This window comes from Anastrepha ludens, chromosome 6 (genome assembly GCF_028408465.1).
Source record: "Anastrepha ludens isolate Willacy chromosome 6, idAnaLude1.1, whole genome shotgun sequence".
Taxonomy (NCBI): Eukaryota; Metazoa; Arthropoda; class Insecta; order Diptera; family Tephritidae; genus Anastrepha; species Anastrepha ludens.
Window position 1 is genome coordinate 125,444,731 of NC_071502.1, and position 15,682 is coordinate 125,460,412.

Here is a 15,682-nt window from a genome sequence, read left to right on the forward strand (position 1 = left end):
ATTATTTTTTGCTCTGCGAATGATTAAGTGATTGAAGGAGTATGCAATGGGCTTTGTAATTCACGTATAAACGATGTGTACAATAGTAAGTAAATTCTATTAGGGATACCATACTAATCCCCAGGCACAAATTGAATACCCCGCCTAAATCCGCTAGAAAAAAATATATTCTCAAATTTATGTATGTCTGTTTTGTATGAATTATGTATAAATATTTGCATACATAATAAACCGATCCACGACATGACGACCACTTTGCGTATGGCTGGGACGGTCTGTTTGGTCAGGTAGGCGCGAACGATGAATGTGTCGTATGCGTCAATGGTCGAGCTGTGAATATACTCGTACGTATGTACATATTTGAATGTATGCAGGAATGTTATTTAATTCATAATTATTGGCATTCTACTTTACTTACTAATGTGTGCTCACCGAGCAGTTGTGCAGTTTTAAATCAGCTTTGTAGGCTGAACTTGAATATGTGACGTCATAGCAGTTTGGTAGGCAACTTTCGCATTTCACGCTTTTAAATGAATCTAAATTAAAGCATCTAACGGTGAATACGAGTCGAAATTTATTTATATATATATTTAAAATTTGATTATACCATAATTTTGCGAATAACAAGCGCTGTCGTTTAATTTGCATTCGCGAAAATCGACCAGTGAATTGGGCATGTGATAGGGTACACAGTTGCACAACTTCATTAAAGCTTCTGTTCGGCAAGCGAGCAAGCATGCCGCCTGACGATAATTATGTAGCTCGAGATCGTCTGAAATTAAGCAATCACGTTTTCCTTGCGATAATTCCAATACCTCAGGTGAGGAGCTTTGTACAGTTGGTGAAATTTCCACAAAACTTTCCGAGTTCGATGTAATGGTTACTGAGGATGTGACTTCTGTAACATAGTCCATAGGGTGGTGTACCAGCACGATTAAACCAGTTGAGAGATTGCGTTCGGATCCCTCTGCGCCCACAATAGTTAAGCCTCCATCTATCCCGAAAATGTTTGCCGAAAATGGAACATATGAGAGGTTTTTCGGATTATAATTGAACGAGCAACATGGCCCTAGAAAAGATGTTGTTGATATAAATGAAAGATATTCGTGGCGCTGACGACATGGAAACTCAGTGATGCCCCAATAACAACGTTTAACAAAGTCATTACAGTTACCACTGACTGCTTTGGCCGCCTCGTAAATAGTTTTATTGTTGAGACGAAGCACCTCGTCGGCATATTTGAAGCTATTTTTCCCCGGAGTTTTCCAGTTTTGATCGGTGAAGGCATTTATATACTCGAAACCGACAGCGACCTTTTGTAGATCGATATTATCGGGAATATTTCTGTATATAGGTAATACAAAGTATAATTAAAAAGCTATAAATGTGTATGCAGGGATTTCGGCAGGAGTTTGTTAAGCCCGCTAGGGGACGCGGGACTTACAATGTTTTTATATAACGCTGCACTCGCTCACGGTTGACCACTTTGGGACTGCATATAGTAATACCCGGAAATGCCACATCGGTTATAGCCAGATCACTTGAAATTGTATTCAAAATTGGGTATGAGTAGAACTTCAACCACAATTGCAGGGATAAGTAAACGCCCAGCAGCAGCAGGCTGAGGAGCACAGTTGACCAAATCCACCTGTGTTTGTATATGGATGTGTAGTATTCATATGCTTGTGTATGTAAGAGGTAATAAATAACGTAGACAAACACCAATCCATTGGACCTGCTAAAATGGATATCAGGCATTTTCGATCTGAATCTGACCACAGAAATGCTCTATTAAGTGAAGTCTCCATTCCCATGGCAGCCGGTTCTACGTACCGGAATGACCCGGGTTTTTCTCGACCAAGGGCTGCCGCCCCAGTATACTAGCCTATCTAGTGAAACACACATCATCCCACCCCTTACGTCACAGGAGCAAACTCTTGCAGCAATCCTGCTCCAAATGCTTCTCCTCAGGGCTGGAATCGAATCCAACCCTTGGCCAGAAGTATTCTACTGCTGCGTCTGCCACAAACGGCTTCACCCGAACTCCACCTTGGTAAGGTGTAACAAGTGCAACGGGTGGAGCCACCTTAAGACCTGCTCGGGTCTTAAGTCACATAGGGAGTGGTCGACACGGAATGTGGCCACGTGTTTCTCCCACCAGCAGGCGTCTGATGCCTCCACGGCTACTACACCCCCTGATAGGCCGGCACTACCAACCGCCACCAACACCCACACCTCTACGGTGAGGAGCCTATCGGAGCAACACAACTCCCCTTCAACCCCTCCCCTTCCTTCCTGCTCTAACCCCAGTGCGGGGACAAACCAGCAGCTCCTGGTCCCCCGCACAGTCTGTTCCGTGTGCCAGGCCGTAATACCTCCGAATCTGGTATCAGTCCAATGCAATTCTTGCAATGGCTGGTGCCATTTTCGGAGATGTTCCGGCCTGCGCACCACCCGTGAGTGGACAACTGCCTACGTTGCCCCTGCTGCAGAGCTCTGCACCCACTACCGCCCCCGGAGGCGCGGCCGCCCACCACCAACAGCTTCAAGCTTCTCCAATTCAGCTGCAACGGACTTACGAGTAAGGTCGACGAGATAGTTGACTTTATGAGCCGGCACAGTATTAAAATAGCTGCGGTCCAAGAAACAAAACTGCACGCTAGGTCATCTCTGATCACCAGGGATGGCTATAACGTGCACAGACACGATCGCGAGCGAGACAACGGTGGTGGCTTAGCGTTTATAGTCCACCACACTGTACATTATCGTCTTATCGATGAAGGAATCGACCACAGGGACAACACCTTAGAATGTCAAGGCATAGCTGTCCGGTCAGGCGATTCCGAGCTCGAAATATTTAACATACATATATATACCCCCTGTCACTTGCTGCCCGGCAGGATATCACCCTGATATAGGTGCGCTCATCAGAGGTGAACACCTATTGGTTGTAGGTGACTTCAATGCGCATCACGATCTTTGGCATTCAAGCCTGCCAAATGATCGTAGGGAACAGCAACTGGCAGAGCAGATAGACGATTCGACATTCAGCACAGTGAACGACGACGCCCCCACCAGGGTAGTGGGCAATTGCAGCAGCTCGCCTGACCTAACAATAGCTAGCGCGGGTCTGATAAATAGCATAACGTGGCGACCTATGCTATGGCTTGCATCAGACCATTTGCCCATTATTGTCTCGATTGAGAGACCTGCCGACTTTGTTTCCGCGAATCACCGGTCCTACTTTAACTTTAAAAAAGCTAATTGGGCCGGCTTCACGGAATTCACCGAGGACACCTTCGCCGCTCTTCCCATCCCCACTGATGTGCGCGTAGGCGAACGCGCATTCCGCAAGGTGCTCACAGCTGCTGCGGCTCGCTTCATTCCAGCTGGAAGCTATAAGGACATCCGTCCTCATTTCCCAGCAGAAGCAGCCAGTTTAGCAAATGAGCGTGACCACCTACGCCAGGCCGATCCCGGGGATCCCCGCATAAGGGATCTCAATTTGGAGATCCGGCAACTGGTAAATCAGCATAAGCGGACTAAATGGGTTGAGCACCTGAAGACCTGCAACCTCACCTCTGGGGTGAGTAAGCTCTGGTCCACCGTTAGATCCCTGTCAAACCCGACGAAGCACAACGACAAGGTGGTTATCACCTTCAACGGTTGTACTTCGTCGGGCCCGAAGAGATGCGCGAGCTATTTTAGCCGGCTTTTCATACTGCATCCTCCGGGCGACAGAACCAAACGTCGTGCTACCAGAAGGCTGCACAAACTGACGAACGACAGTGCGCCAATTACTTTCTCCGGTGATGAGGTTCAGGGGGCATCAACAAGTCGAAATCATCGAAAGCCATTGGCCCTGACGGTTTAAACGCGCTGATGCTGAAGCAACTGGGACCCATGGGAGTAGGATTCCTCACAAGGGTTTTCAATCTGTCTATGGCCACTCTCATCATCCCTGACAAGTGGAAAGCAGGGAGAGTGGCCCCACTACTGAAACCTGGGAAACCCGCCAACCAAGGGGAGTCTTATCGGCCGATAACTCTCCTTTCCCCAGTAGTGAAGACACTTGAAGCCCTCCTACTCCCACTCTACACGAAACACCTGGCCCCAGCCCCACATCAGCACGGTTTCCGACGAGTGCACAGCACCACCACTGCACTCACCGCCATAAACGCCCAGATAAATCGCGGGCTTAACCAAAACCGCCCCTGCGAGAGGACTGTCCTAGTAGCGTTGGAGTTGAAGGAGGTTTTCGATACAGTAAGCCACTCCACGCTACTAGATGATATTTATCAGTCGACACTCCCGCCAGGGCTGAAGAGGTGGTCCGCGAACTATCTGAGCGGTCGACACTCGTCAGTGATATTTCGAGATCAAACGTCAAAGCAGAGAAAGATTAAGCAAGGTGTACCGCAGGGTGGTGTCCTTTCTCACTTGCTGTTCAATTTCTACATCTCGAAGCTCCCCCAACCACCAGCGGGAGTTTCCCTGATCTCATACGCTGACGACTGCACGATAATGGCGTCGGGCAATGACATCGATGGCCTGTGTTCCAAAGTGAACAATTAACTCACCGACCTTTCTCGCTTTTTCACTGCGAGGAATCTCCAACTCTCCCCCACCAAGTCCACGGCGACCCTCTTTACCACCTGGACAAAGGAGGTCAAGCTAAGGTAAAAGTCGATGATACACCAATTCCGACGGTAAATAACCCCAAAATTTTGGGTGTAACCTTTGGCAGCTTGCTCTCCTTCTCTGCGCACACAACCGCAATTGCCACTAAAGTCCAAAATCGCAACAAGGTCCTCAAATCGCTGGCCGGCAGCACTTGGGGCAAAGACAAAGAACTGTTGCTTTCGGCATTTAAGGCAATTGGCCGGCCGGTTCTAAACTATGCTGCGCCTGTCTGGTCGCCTGGAACTAGTGATTCGCAGTGGACAAAGCTACAGACTTGTCAAAATACCGCCATTCGGACAGCGACCGGGTGCCTCCTGATGTCACCCATCCAACACCTACATGACGAGGCACAAATGCTCCCAGTAGTGGAGCATAACAAACTACTCAGCAAGCAGTTTCTGCTTGGATGCTACCGTAGGTTTCACCCCTGCAGACACTTGATTGAGCCTGAGCCGCCTCCCAGGCACGTCAGGAGACATCTCCTAGACTACGCTGACGAAATCCAGGACAAAACTGACCGCAACCTACTGGACCGGACAGTATTTAGACAGTCAATAAACGACATTCACCGGGAGACCGTTACCACCTTCATGAGCTCCCGTCCTGTGAATGCCGTAATCGGAGTCCAACCACCACCTATTGCAGATGAACAGCTCCAGCTCCCCCTTGAGACTCGTGTAACACTGGCACAACTACGTTCTGGATACTGTAGCAGGTTAAACTCCTACATATCCAGAATCGACCCCGACATACCAAACACATGTCCGGCATGTGAAGGTACCCCGCACGACACTAACCACCTCTTCACATGCCCCCTTAAACCGACTCATCTAACCCCCCTCTCCCTCTGGACCCAACCTGTCGAAACAGCATGTTTCCTGGGCCTACCCCTAGATGAGCTAGACGAAGACGAACGATGATGTGCCTACACTGACAGGGCTACCTATGCTGTTAAAACAAAAACAACAATATTAGCACGATTTCCTGGAACACTTAAATTTTTTACTATGAAAATTATATGAAAACACAACACTAACAATGGAGTTTTGCTGTATCCTTCACACGAGTTTCTGAGAAATTAGTCATTAACACTGCATGCCAAAACCCACATCAGACATTTAGTTTTGACGTCAGTTTCAGAATTTTTTTTAAGCGAGGATTTCGACGCCATAAGCATCGTTTCCATGACTTTCGGTTCTACTCTACCGGAACGACCAGGAATTATATCCGGTCAAGGACTGTCACTCCAGCAGCATTCCCCGTCCATGTATGGGGAATGTTCATGCTGCTACAACAACGTTCTGCAGACACCCAATCAAAGAACCATTAAATAAATGCTTCGAACAAACGCTTTTCGTTTTCAGGCTTTTCAAATCTAATGGCGAACGAAGGGGACACTCTCCACATGATTGAATGAATGAGTGAATAAGATTTGAGGTTGGCACTTCGACCCCATGGTGTTCTGTGCCCTCTATTCATCACAGTACCTCATCTAAACTCACTTTTCTTTTTTAAACTTAGGTAGAGCTGGGTTGGGCTGAGCGAATATGCCTTGCTTCTGGCTGCATCTGGTCGAGATGTCTTAACCTTCTCCGCGCTATAGCGTCAATAAGAAGATGTATTGGAGTCTCCGAGGACTGGTCGCAGAAACGACAGGAGTCGCTGGGCTATAACGCATTCCTGCGTTGATGATCTGCATTGACCTGTGAGAATGCCCGTGAGCATTCTGAGTTTATTCTTAGAGAGGGTTATGAGCTGATTATAACCCCTCAGTAAGGACTTCGTCTGACGTAGCCCCATAATTTGGTGCCAGCTAACAGCTCTTAGCCTTATCTCTTCACTCTAGCTTCTTGGGTCCCATTAGTAACGAGGTCGTAGCCTCTCTAGCTACCATCTACATACTTGTTGGATTTTACCATTTCCAATTGACTGAAACAATTGTACGACATGTTCTGGGGTTTTTTTCAGTAATAATATATTTCTGAGATCAGATTGACATTCGAAAATTGGAAGACTTTGTCTGCTTAATTTTTTAAAAATTGTACCACAAATAAATACCTAGAAATACCATGCGTTCTATTCCGTCGCAGCAGCCATATCCCACTAACTTTGGTGGTTTGCGTGTATTCCCAAAACGTGTCCACTATGGCTAGTCGCAGTCTCTGCATAACATCTTGTCGATAGTTGGGATTTAAAATTTGCGGATGGAAATGTTGCGGTTGTTTCAATTTGGGACGTTGCTTCAATTTATTACCTTTCGCGTTTTGCTTCCACACTTGAATAAACATTTTGTCGAACTACGGAAAAAGTACAAATATTTTCAGGCTTTATACAGGGCTGTGTGGTGAATTAAATCTTTTTTAACGGTTAATTATGACTACATACAAGTAATTAGAAGATAAGTGCTTAAGTAGCTAGGCATACAAATAAAAGTAAATTAATGAGTGGCCATAATAGGAATGAAGCAAACATTACAGTAGGAAACAACATGAAATGAACACGAAGTAGATCCATCCTTACTTTACGCACACTTCTACATTTTTTATTGTCCTCATTTTTTCGATACTTAACTAACACTAATATCAAACACTGTAAACATTGTACTGAAAGTGTTGTAAGTGTTCACACTATAATGGAAGTGTTGTGATAGACATACATCCGTAAGGATTAGCCTACATATGTAGGTATGTATGAAACAGAAGACAATCTTGAAAAGTACTTTTACAACTAGTAAACTTAGCCAATACGGGTAGTCTTCAATGGCTAGTATATGCTTGCATGTATGTAAGCCGTTTATTTACTTCTGTTTAACAAGTTTTTTTACTTTTTGTTCATATTCACAGTTATTTGAGTTCGTTCACTTCCATAATGTGCATATAAATGTGTATACTATGAATAAGTATCTGATGGATGTGTGAAACGTACGACAGTGACGTAAGAAAAACATTTTTTCAAGGGAACACCTTAGTCGTTTGACTTGGTAACGATATTTGAGATTCCGTCCGGTCCATATTTATTTAATTTATAAAACCAAAAATGTCAGGATAACACGCTAAAGTTAAAAGAAGACCTGGAAATGGTGGTTTGACAAACGAATATCTATACAAGAAAAATATAAAAAGTTACGAATATCGAGGTATCGTTACTTGGCTCTCTCCATTTACGAAGCGCCCCGTGGTACTACAAAGTAAGTGAAAGGAATCTAAATTGAAGTGAGTAACGGTTAAAGTTACTAAGAATTTTTTTACTTCTCGAGCCCAAGTGTTTGCTAAAATTTAAAAGTATTATTTTCAGGGTTTTCACTATTTTATATACACAATAACTCTACATACCTGTAGATATTTCTTGAACGCAAAATTTTTATTTTTTATTTTTTTTTATTTTATAAAGGTTTACATAACAATAAAATTATTATACAAACTAAAAGTAGTTCAGCGCTAGCATCAAAGGCTTTCGGCTGGAAACGCAAAATATATCTAAACAGTATTAGGCATTTCACGCATAGTTGATATTTGTTGTTTTAATGCATAGTCCGGCACAATAATAGTGTCTACAAACATCTATGTCTACAAACCTCTTTTCTTTGCCGGCATACATTTTATTTAGTTTTTATTTTTACGTTTCTCCTTACATTTGTAATAATAATTATCGGTAAAACAGAAAACACAGGGTTGTACAGCGAAAAGTATATTTATAATTTGATATTATTTTTCAATCTTGGATTCCGGGAGAGACATTTTGTACGGTTAATCTCGCATTTTAATTACGGATTGGGAGTTAAACTCGAAAAGGTAGATGATATAGTTATGTGTGAACCTATTAAAACTTTGCGGTGACGTAACTGCAGATGCGGTGTGTGAGAGAACTGAGAAGATATAGTCAAAATAGTAGGATTTTATAAACATAAATGAATAAAAAACAATTTAAACAAAACTCTACAGTTACGTCAGCTCAACAGCGGATTCTGTAAATTTTACTGTATTCATTCTGTATTCTCTCAAACCTATTTGGTGAAAAAAACCCCAAAATTCGCCCCTCAAGTGATTGCCTTACTATGTAATAACTATGCAATTATGAATGTGCATGTATGATTGTGTGTTGACATTAGTATTTTCTTATGTAGGCACATTTCTAAGCAGGCTTAACAACTCTTGCCAAAATCTCTCTGTGTTCATTGCGTTCCCACCTTTCCACTGTTTAACGCATGCATATACAAGTATGTTGATGTGGGTATGCGTCTGTGTATTGTATATTCTTCTCTAAAGGCTTTAGCTGGTCTTGGCTAGACAGCTTAATTTGGATTTGTTTTTATTGTTTTCGTCAGCAATTATTGTCTTTATGGTCATTACTTAAGGGATTTTGGTTTCAATGAGCCTGATGATGGGCGCTCGGCTTAAGTTTTGGGGATGCAGGATTTTGAAACTTAGATAGTTTTAATATTTACATGTGGTGGAGCACTAATACTCGTACTGGTTTTTCTAAAGGTAAAGTATCATGGCGACCCCCTAGTCGGTTTCGATTTTCACCAGAATTCAGCAGCCACTTGATACATCTTTGATTTTATTTCTGCCCTTCAATTTATGTAAAATATGTGCAAAAGAAAAAATGTTTTCTACCAATCTATACATACATAAGTAAATACATATGAGCATATATACCGATTCCAAGCATTGTCTGAACTCTTCAGTTATAAACGAAACGGTTTTAGAATTTGTTTTCAGATGTTATGAAAAAATTCTCCTTCGTACTTTTCAGAAATTAACATTTGAAATTAACTCTAATGTTCATTTCAGTGTATACACATTAGGACGGCAAATTAATAAATAAATAATAAAATAAACAAATAAATAAATGAATAAGTAAATAAATAAATAAGTACGTAAATTAATAATAATATTTTAAGATGTCGGCCAAAGTTTTTCGGAAACATATTAAGATTTACGTGAGCTGGATTGATTTAAAAATACTTTTAAAAATCGAGTTTATAAATAAAATTAGTTTTTAAACATTTTTTTTCTTCGAAAAAATAGTCCCGGATGAGAGAGAAGTTTAAGCTGAGCTAAGGCTGCATAAAAATGTTGAAAATTTATCAACAGAATACATCAACAGAAAATACATGTTTTAAAAACGAATTCTATTTATAATATATAAATATATATTTTCGGAGGTCCACTTCACGTAAGTCCTAATATTTTTACAAATATAAGAAAATTTAAGACATTTTAAAATTGAGATGGAAAACGAGTACCGATGTTTTTTTATATGGAAAGTGATGCACCCTAATACACATGAATACGTATCTATATACATATATGTATGTATGTTCTTTCTTGTTAAACTACCAAACCGCTCATTTTGTTTTATTTGTGGAAATTTCCGCTTTACTTCTAACCACTCATCAGGATTCTTAAGTACGAGTAGGTATGTAGGTACTCATGTTGAGCGTTGGTTTGTTGGTTGTTTACTTATCATTTACACCTTCATAAACAATTACTTTGAATGGGGTAAAATAAATGTTTTCGAGGGTCAACTTAGAATGGTACTTCAAGCCATAACCACTGAGGGCACTTGTGTTAGGTAGGAGCTCGTTAGAATAATAGATACTCATAAAAACATTTCTTTAGTTGTTATTAAAGAGGATTGTGAGTAAAGAAAGAAATAAATAATGAAATAAAAATGGAGGTTCAGGCTTCGCAAGAAACACTACCAACAATATACGGTAAGTAAATTTCTTAACTCAATGCATCGCTTATTGTCGCAACTTCCTGCCCTTCGTTTCACTCAACCCATTGTCAACAATAATCAAATTTTTCATAATTTCACAAATGCTTTGAATGAAGGTACGCAAATTGAAACACAAATTAAATCATACTTTTTTTTAAATGCCTTGGATATTTTCCAACAAAGGGAATAAAGAGACTTTTTTTAGGATGTCCAAGAAGGAGTTGTTGGCATCCAAATTAGTTTAACTTATTAATAATTATTGTGGAAGGCATTATGAACATAGTTAGATGAGCAATTTTATGACCTTTACTGACGTATGTACGAGGACTACTTGAGAGGGGCGACTTTTTATTTCTCTATAAAAATATATACTTATTGAGAAAGCATGTGATCGACTAAAACACAATAATATATGGTGTGCCCTAATCAAGACGCAATACGAGGATTTTGAATGCCAAATTTTGCATGACGGTGTGAGACAGGGTTGCATCTTATCACCGCTTCTTTTCCCAGTCGTCCCATGAAATTCTAGCTACTCAATTGATATTGTAGAAAGAAGGAAATTGTTGTGACCCCCTATTTCAATGGAATATCTTGAAGATTTAGATTTTGCCGACGATATAGTACTGCTTTCTTAACGCAGATCAGACATGTACAGCAAACTCAACGACCCTGTAAGACACTCTAACGCATCTGGACTCAAAGCCAATGTAAAGAAAACAAAATATTATATTTGGCGATAAATGCGAATGACACGTCCATCAATATTGGAGAGAACAGCATTGACAAAGTGAGCTGCTTTCAATATCTTGGAAGCCAATTCACGGCAAATGGGGGATGCAAAAGTGATTATGGCTAGTATCCAACCAGTGTGGCTGTTCAAACAAATCGGCGTGCATACTAAACCTCGAAGTTTTAATTCAAATTTGAAGTCTGACCTTCTATTTGGTGGCTAGACAATACACTGGAATTCCCAGGGTCAGCGGAATTGAGACGATATACGGGCTCATGACACCGTTGTATTGAAAGTTAATTAAAAGCTGTGAACAAAAACTTGACGTGGCAGCAAGTAAAAGAAAAAGCACGGAACACAACCGGGTGGAAAAATTTTGCTTCGCCTATTCTTCGTAACGGAGCTTGAGGAACTATGATGATGAACATTCCTTCACTACACTTCGTATCATACTAAGTTTTTCATTTATCTTAAAGTTCAGTTTTTCATTTACAAAAATTTAAGACTTTTTCAATTTACACATCAATACCCGATAGTTTTTAAATACACATTGAGGAATGCGCCCTAACCGAAGGCCTCAGCATTTACGAACTGCTGCCAACAACTTCGCATCGTAGACAATATGTTGCTGATAATGGTTGGCAAACTGTGCGCCGAGCAAAGGATGTCACGAACAGACCGTATTTTTTTCCTCCAAATATACAAATGGTGCGCGCGAAAGATTCATCAATGACATGTATACATGCAGAAAATTAAATAAAGTAAAACAGGTAGAAAAGGATGTGGCAGCTATGCAGTAGTGCGCACCCGATTGTGTGCAGTGGAGGTATTTGATATTTGGAATAAAAAAAAGAACAAACAACAAAACATATAGACATAGAGTGATAGTGTTTTGTCTACACTATTTCATAGCAGCAAATTGGTTTTCATATGTAGGCGCAGCGCAAACTCCAGAGCTGTCTATGTGTAAGTATATATGTACTCGTATGTATGTTTGTGGATGTACAGAGATATTTGCATATAATATGTCCATCGTTTGTGGGAGGCATACCGTCTATAGATTCAAAGACGTGGGGGCGTTCCTAACTTTACCGAAAAAGCTATTAATGAAAGGTAAATTTTCGATCGAATCATGCAATTGTAGGTTCCATCAGCTATTGGCATAATTCATTTTTGTAGAGTTGGTGCAGTAGTAAAAAAAAATGTTCTATTTTTTTTCAAAAATAAGTGAAATGTTTTGAAATTGCTTTACATATTTAATAAAACATATAATATTTAATAAAACCGCTTGTGAAAATTCACTATCGAAATTGTGAGAATTTCGCAAAGACGGTTCGAAAATATCGTCATCTTGTGTTAATTGCTTCAGAAACTGAAATCATTGGATCATCATTTGTGACGTATGCTCAGTGGAGGCTCTTCTTCACTCGATTAATGGTTTCAAGGCAAAGAGGCATTCCTTTTACATGTTGTCTACTCCTTGTACTGCCAATTTGATTTTGCGTTAGCTATCCGATGCATTTTTATCACTGAATATGTCTATTTAAGCTAATTTTTCTGACGAATGCCCCATGAAATAGCTTATGCAACACCGCAATAGGCTTGCCACACCGGTAATTTGGTGTTCGGGAAAATTTATAAAATCCCAGTACGTGCAAAGAATTTCCCAATACAGAATTGTAGCTTTACAAAGTTTGCTCTGAATATCCCTAATAATTATGTATAGGTATATAAATTGGGATTAAGGACTATAATGAAATGCAGAATACAAGATTGCGCAGTTCGAAGTGAAAAAATTAGCTTAACTTCCCGTGACCTAATTCTAGTCGAGGTTTGTGATAGAGAGTGTCAAAATAGCTAGAAATAACACCAAGCGAGAAAAATTTTATATACACGTGAAACTAAAGATTGTACTTGTACTCGTACATAGTAATGTTGCATTTGCTGTTTTTCATTTTCTCATTAATTAATTTTTCTAAAGAGCTTCCATGTTTCGGAGAGCTAAAAAAATAGTTTTATATACATATTTATACTCACTCTATGAACTAATTTTATCTGTTTCCCATTCATTCCATTCTTCTATTCTCTTTCCCTTGACATTTCTAATTTAAAAAATGTTGTTGATACTGTGTAATGCACTCAAGTACTCAATTTAGGAGAGCAATGGATGACTCGGAAATTATAAGGATTTTTACGAAAATAATATTCAAAGCGATATTTAAAAATGTAATTAATTAATATTTATTGAAAATATTGATAATCAAACTGCATTATTAGAATCGAATTCATTAACACTGAGGCGAACATCGAGAAGATCCATTGGGTGTTGAAGCTAAATAGTCCTAATAACTTCAAGTGAAATTCATCGAGATACAATTGCAAACGAAATGTTTCCAACTGAAATTATGAAAAAAAAGAACAAACAAAAAAATCTTTTCTCTTAGAACTATTATCACATTTTTTACTCACACTTCGTTCGAACTCATTAGTCAACAGTTGCAAGGGAGTAAGCTGCTCCAAATGTACGCAAGTTATGCGAAATACATCGACATGCTCGACGATTGCGCTCAGAAAGTCCTTCAAGTCCGCCAAGTAGACAGTGCACGAGGCTACCATCAACACAGAAATCCAGCCATTCTGACTAGCTGTGAATTCACCCGTTCTAATCACCGAATAAGCGGAATATATTAAGCAGATATTGAAAATAAACATATTGATTAATACACCCAAGCCTTGTAATTTGAACATGGCATTAATGCGTACTGCCAGTGCCTGTAGCTGGCTGTGCGCCTTCGCCAACTCATCGAGATCAATGGACAATTTTCGACAGCGTGCTATTAAATGTGTTTGGGAGCGTTGATGGCGAAACATTCGTGCGATGCTGTTTGCTGTTTTTAAAATACCGATCAATTGCCGATTCAGCATACGGCCAAATAGTATAACGGTTTGTATGGCGAAATAGTATTGATTCATAACCAAACACAAAAAATTTGATATGACAGTCAACACTAAGGTGCTGACAATGAACGAAGCTGTGGCGGTATGTTTGTAGTTGCTCAATAGCGTAATCAAACCTGAAGCCTCAATAACAATACCTGCCAGTATATTTCGTATAATTCTGATTTGGTAAGTCCTCTGAAATTCCAGCGGTGTTGGAAAACGTGAAAAGTAATGCCATCGCAAGTCGTTGAAATCGCGTATGACAGCTAAAATTTCAGCGCGCTTTTTCCAATTATAGATAATCGCTAGAACTACGGCTAATACTCTTACTATTTTCGTGGTTATGAAAAGGTAGATAAGTAACAATTCCGCATGCTCGTGCTGCAACAATAGGCGTAAAGAATAATGATAAATCCAAGGCAGACAGAGCAAGGTCAACATGTTGGTAGCGGCACTATAGAAGGTAATGAAAGTTGTCGTGAGCGTTTGGTCAGTGGCGAAGTTATAACGGAAACGCAAAAAGCCCACAGCGAGCGCGTAATAATGGTGAGAATAGAGGAGCCAATATGTGATGCGATACATTTTCGACACGAGCTAAACAACGACTAGAATAGTAAGCCAGTGCATTTCATAAAAAGATTAGCATAAGGATGCATGTATGTAATTCCGTAGTTTACGTAATGAGCAACTACACTGGTCGATACCCTGCGCTGCTGATATTGTAGTGTGATAATCTGCCATGGGAACAAATTAAATACGAGGGTTTCCTATTAAGTTTTGAGGTGTGCCAACACTAACGTGAATAAGTCAATTCTGACATTGCTGTCGTAAAGTTTGACCTTTTAAATGATAATCGTCCTGGAATTTTTTTCTATACGAATGAAGTTTGTATTGTTTATCTAGGTAAAAAAAAAATATATAATTAATAATATGAATAAGTCAATAAACCAACAATCGTGCTCTTCAACTTGCTTCGAATATTGGTGATGAAATAGCATCTCGAGCCGCAATGGCAAATTCAATCGTGGTCGCACTTTACAGGACGATTTTCTCGAAGGTCGACCAAGTTTGGTTTTTGAGTCAGAAAAAATCGATGCTTTGTGTGGGTTGATATGACAAAATCATCATAAGACATGTCGTGAGATTGAGATATGCTTGGGCATTAGCTCCATTCGCATACATACTGCATAAAAACTGTTGGTGCGCGTTGGATATCTCATAAATTGGCAATTGTCCAAAAAGGGCTTGTGGGCAAAGAAATGTTGGTAAAACTCAATCGCGGTTCGGCAAAAGACATTTAAAACATCGTGACCAGCGACAAATCATGTATCTATGCATAAGAATTTCAAATTAAAGAACTCTATGTGGTTTTCGAAGCAAATGGTCGTGAGTTTCTTTTGAATAATAGGACATTCCATCATGTGCCTTTAAAGAAATTATCTCCTATTTGTTAGTCAGAAGCTTTTAAAAGAATAGCGGAAACTAAACGCAAACCTTCGAAACAAAAAAATAAATCCATTATTTTAATTGTTATTTTGCGCAAATGGTTTAAAACTGTTTTATAGTCGATCTTTAACTCCTGGGCGATGCTACGACTAATAA

General features: G+C 40.1%; 1 protein-coding gene across 1 annotated transcript; it reads right to left on the minus strand.

Moving 5' to 3' along the window:
- Position 1: 1 nt before the first annotated feature.
- Positions 2–14,662, minus strand: LOC128867294 (sodium channel protein Nach). The gene is made up of 7 exons (XM_054108403.1): positions 13,610–14,662; positions 6,742–6,980; positions 1,445–1,648; positions 608–1,344; positions 419–536; positions 224–330; positions 2–153 (listed from the first exon to the last, which is right to left on the minus strand). The coding sequence occupies exons 1-7, from the start codon at positions 14,660–14,662 to the stop codon at positions 2–4; spliced, it is 2,610 nt and encodes an 869-aa protein (XP_053964378.1).
- Between the last annotated feature and the right edge of the window lie 1,020 nt (positions 14,663–15,682).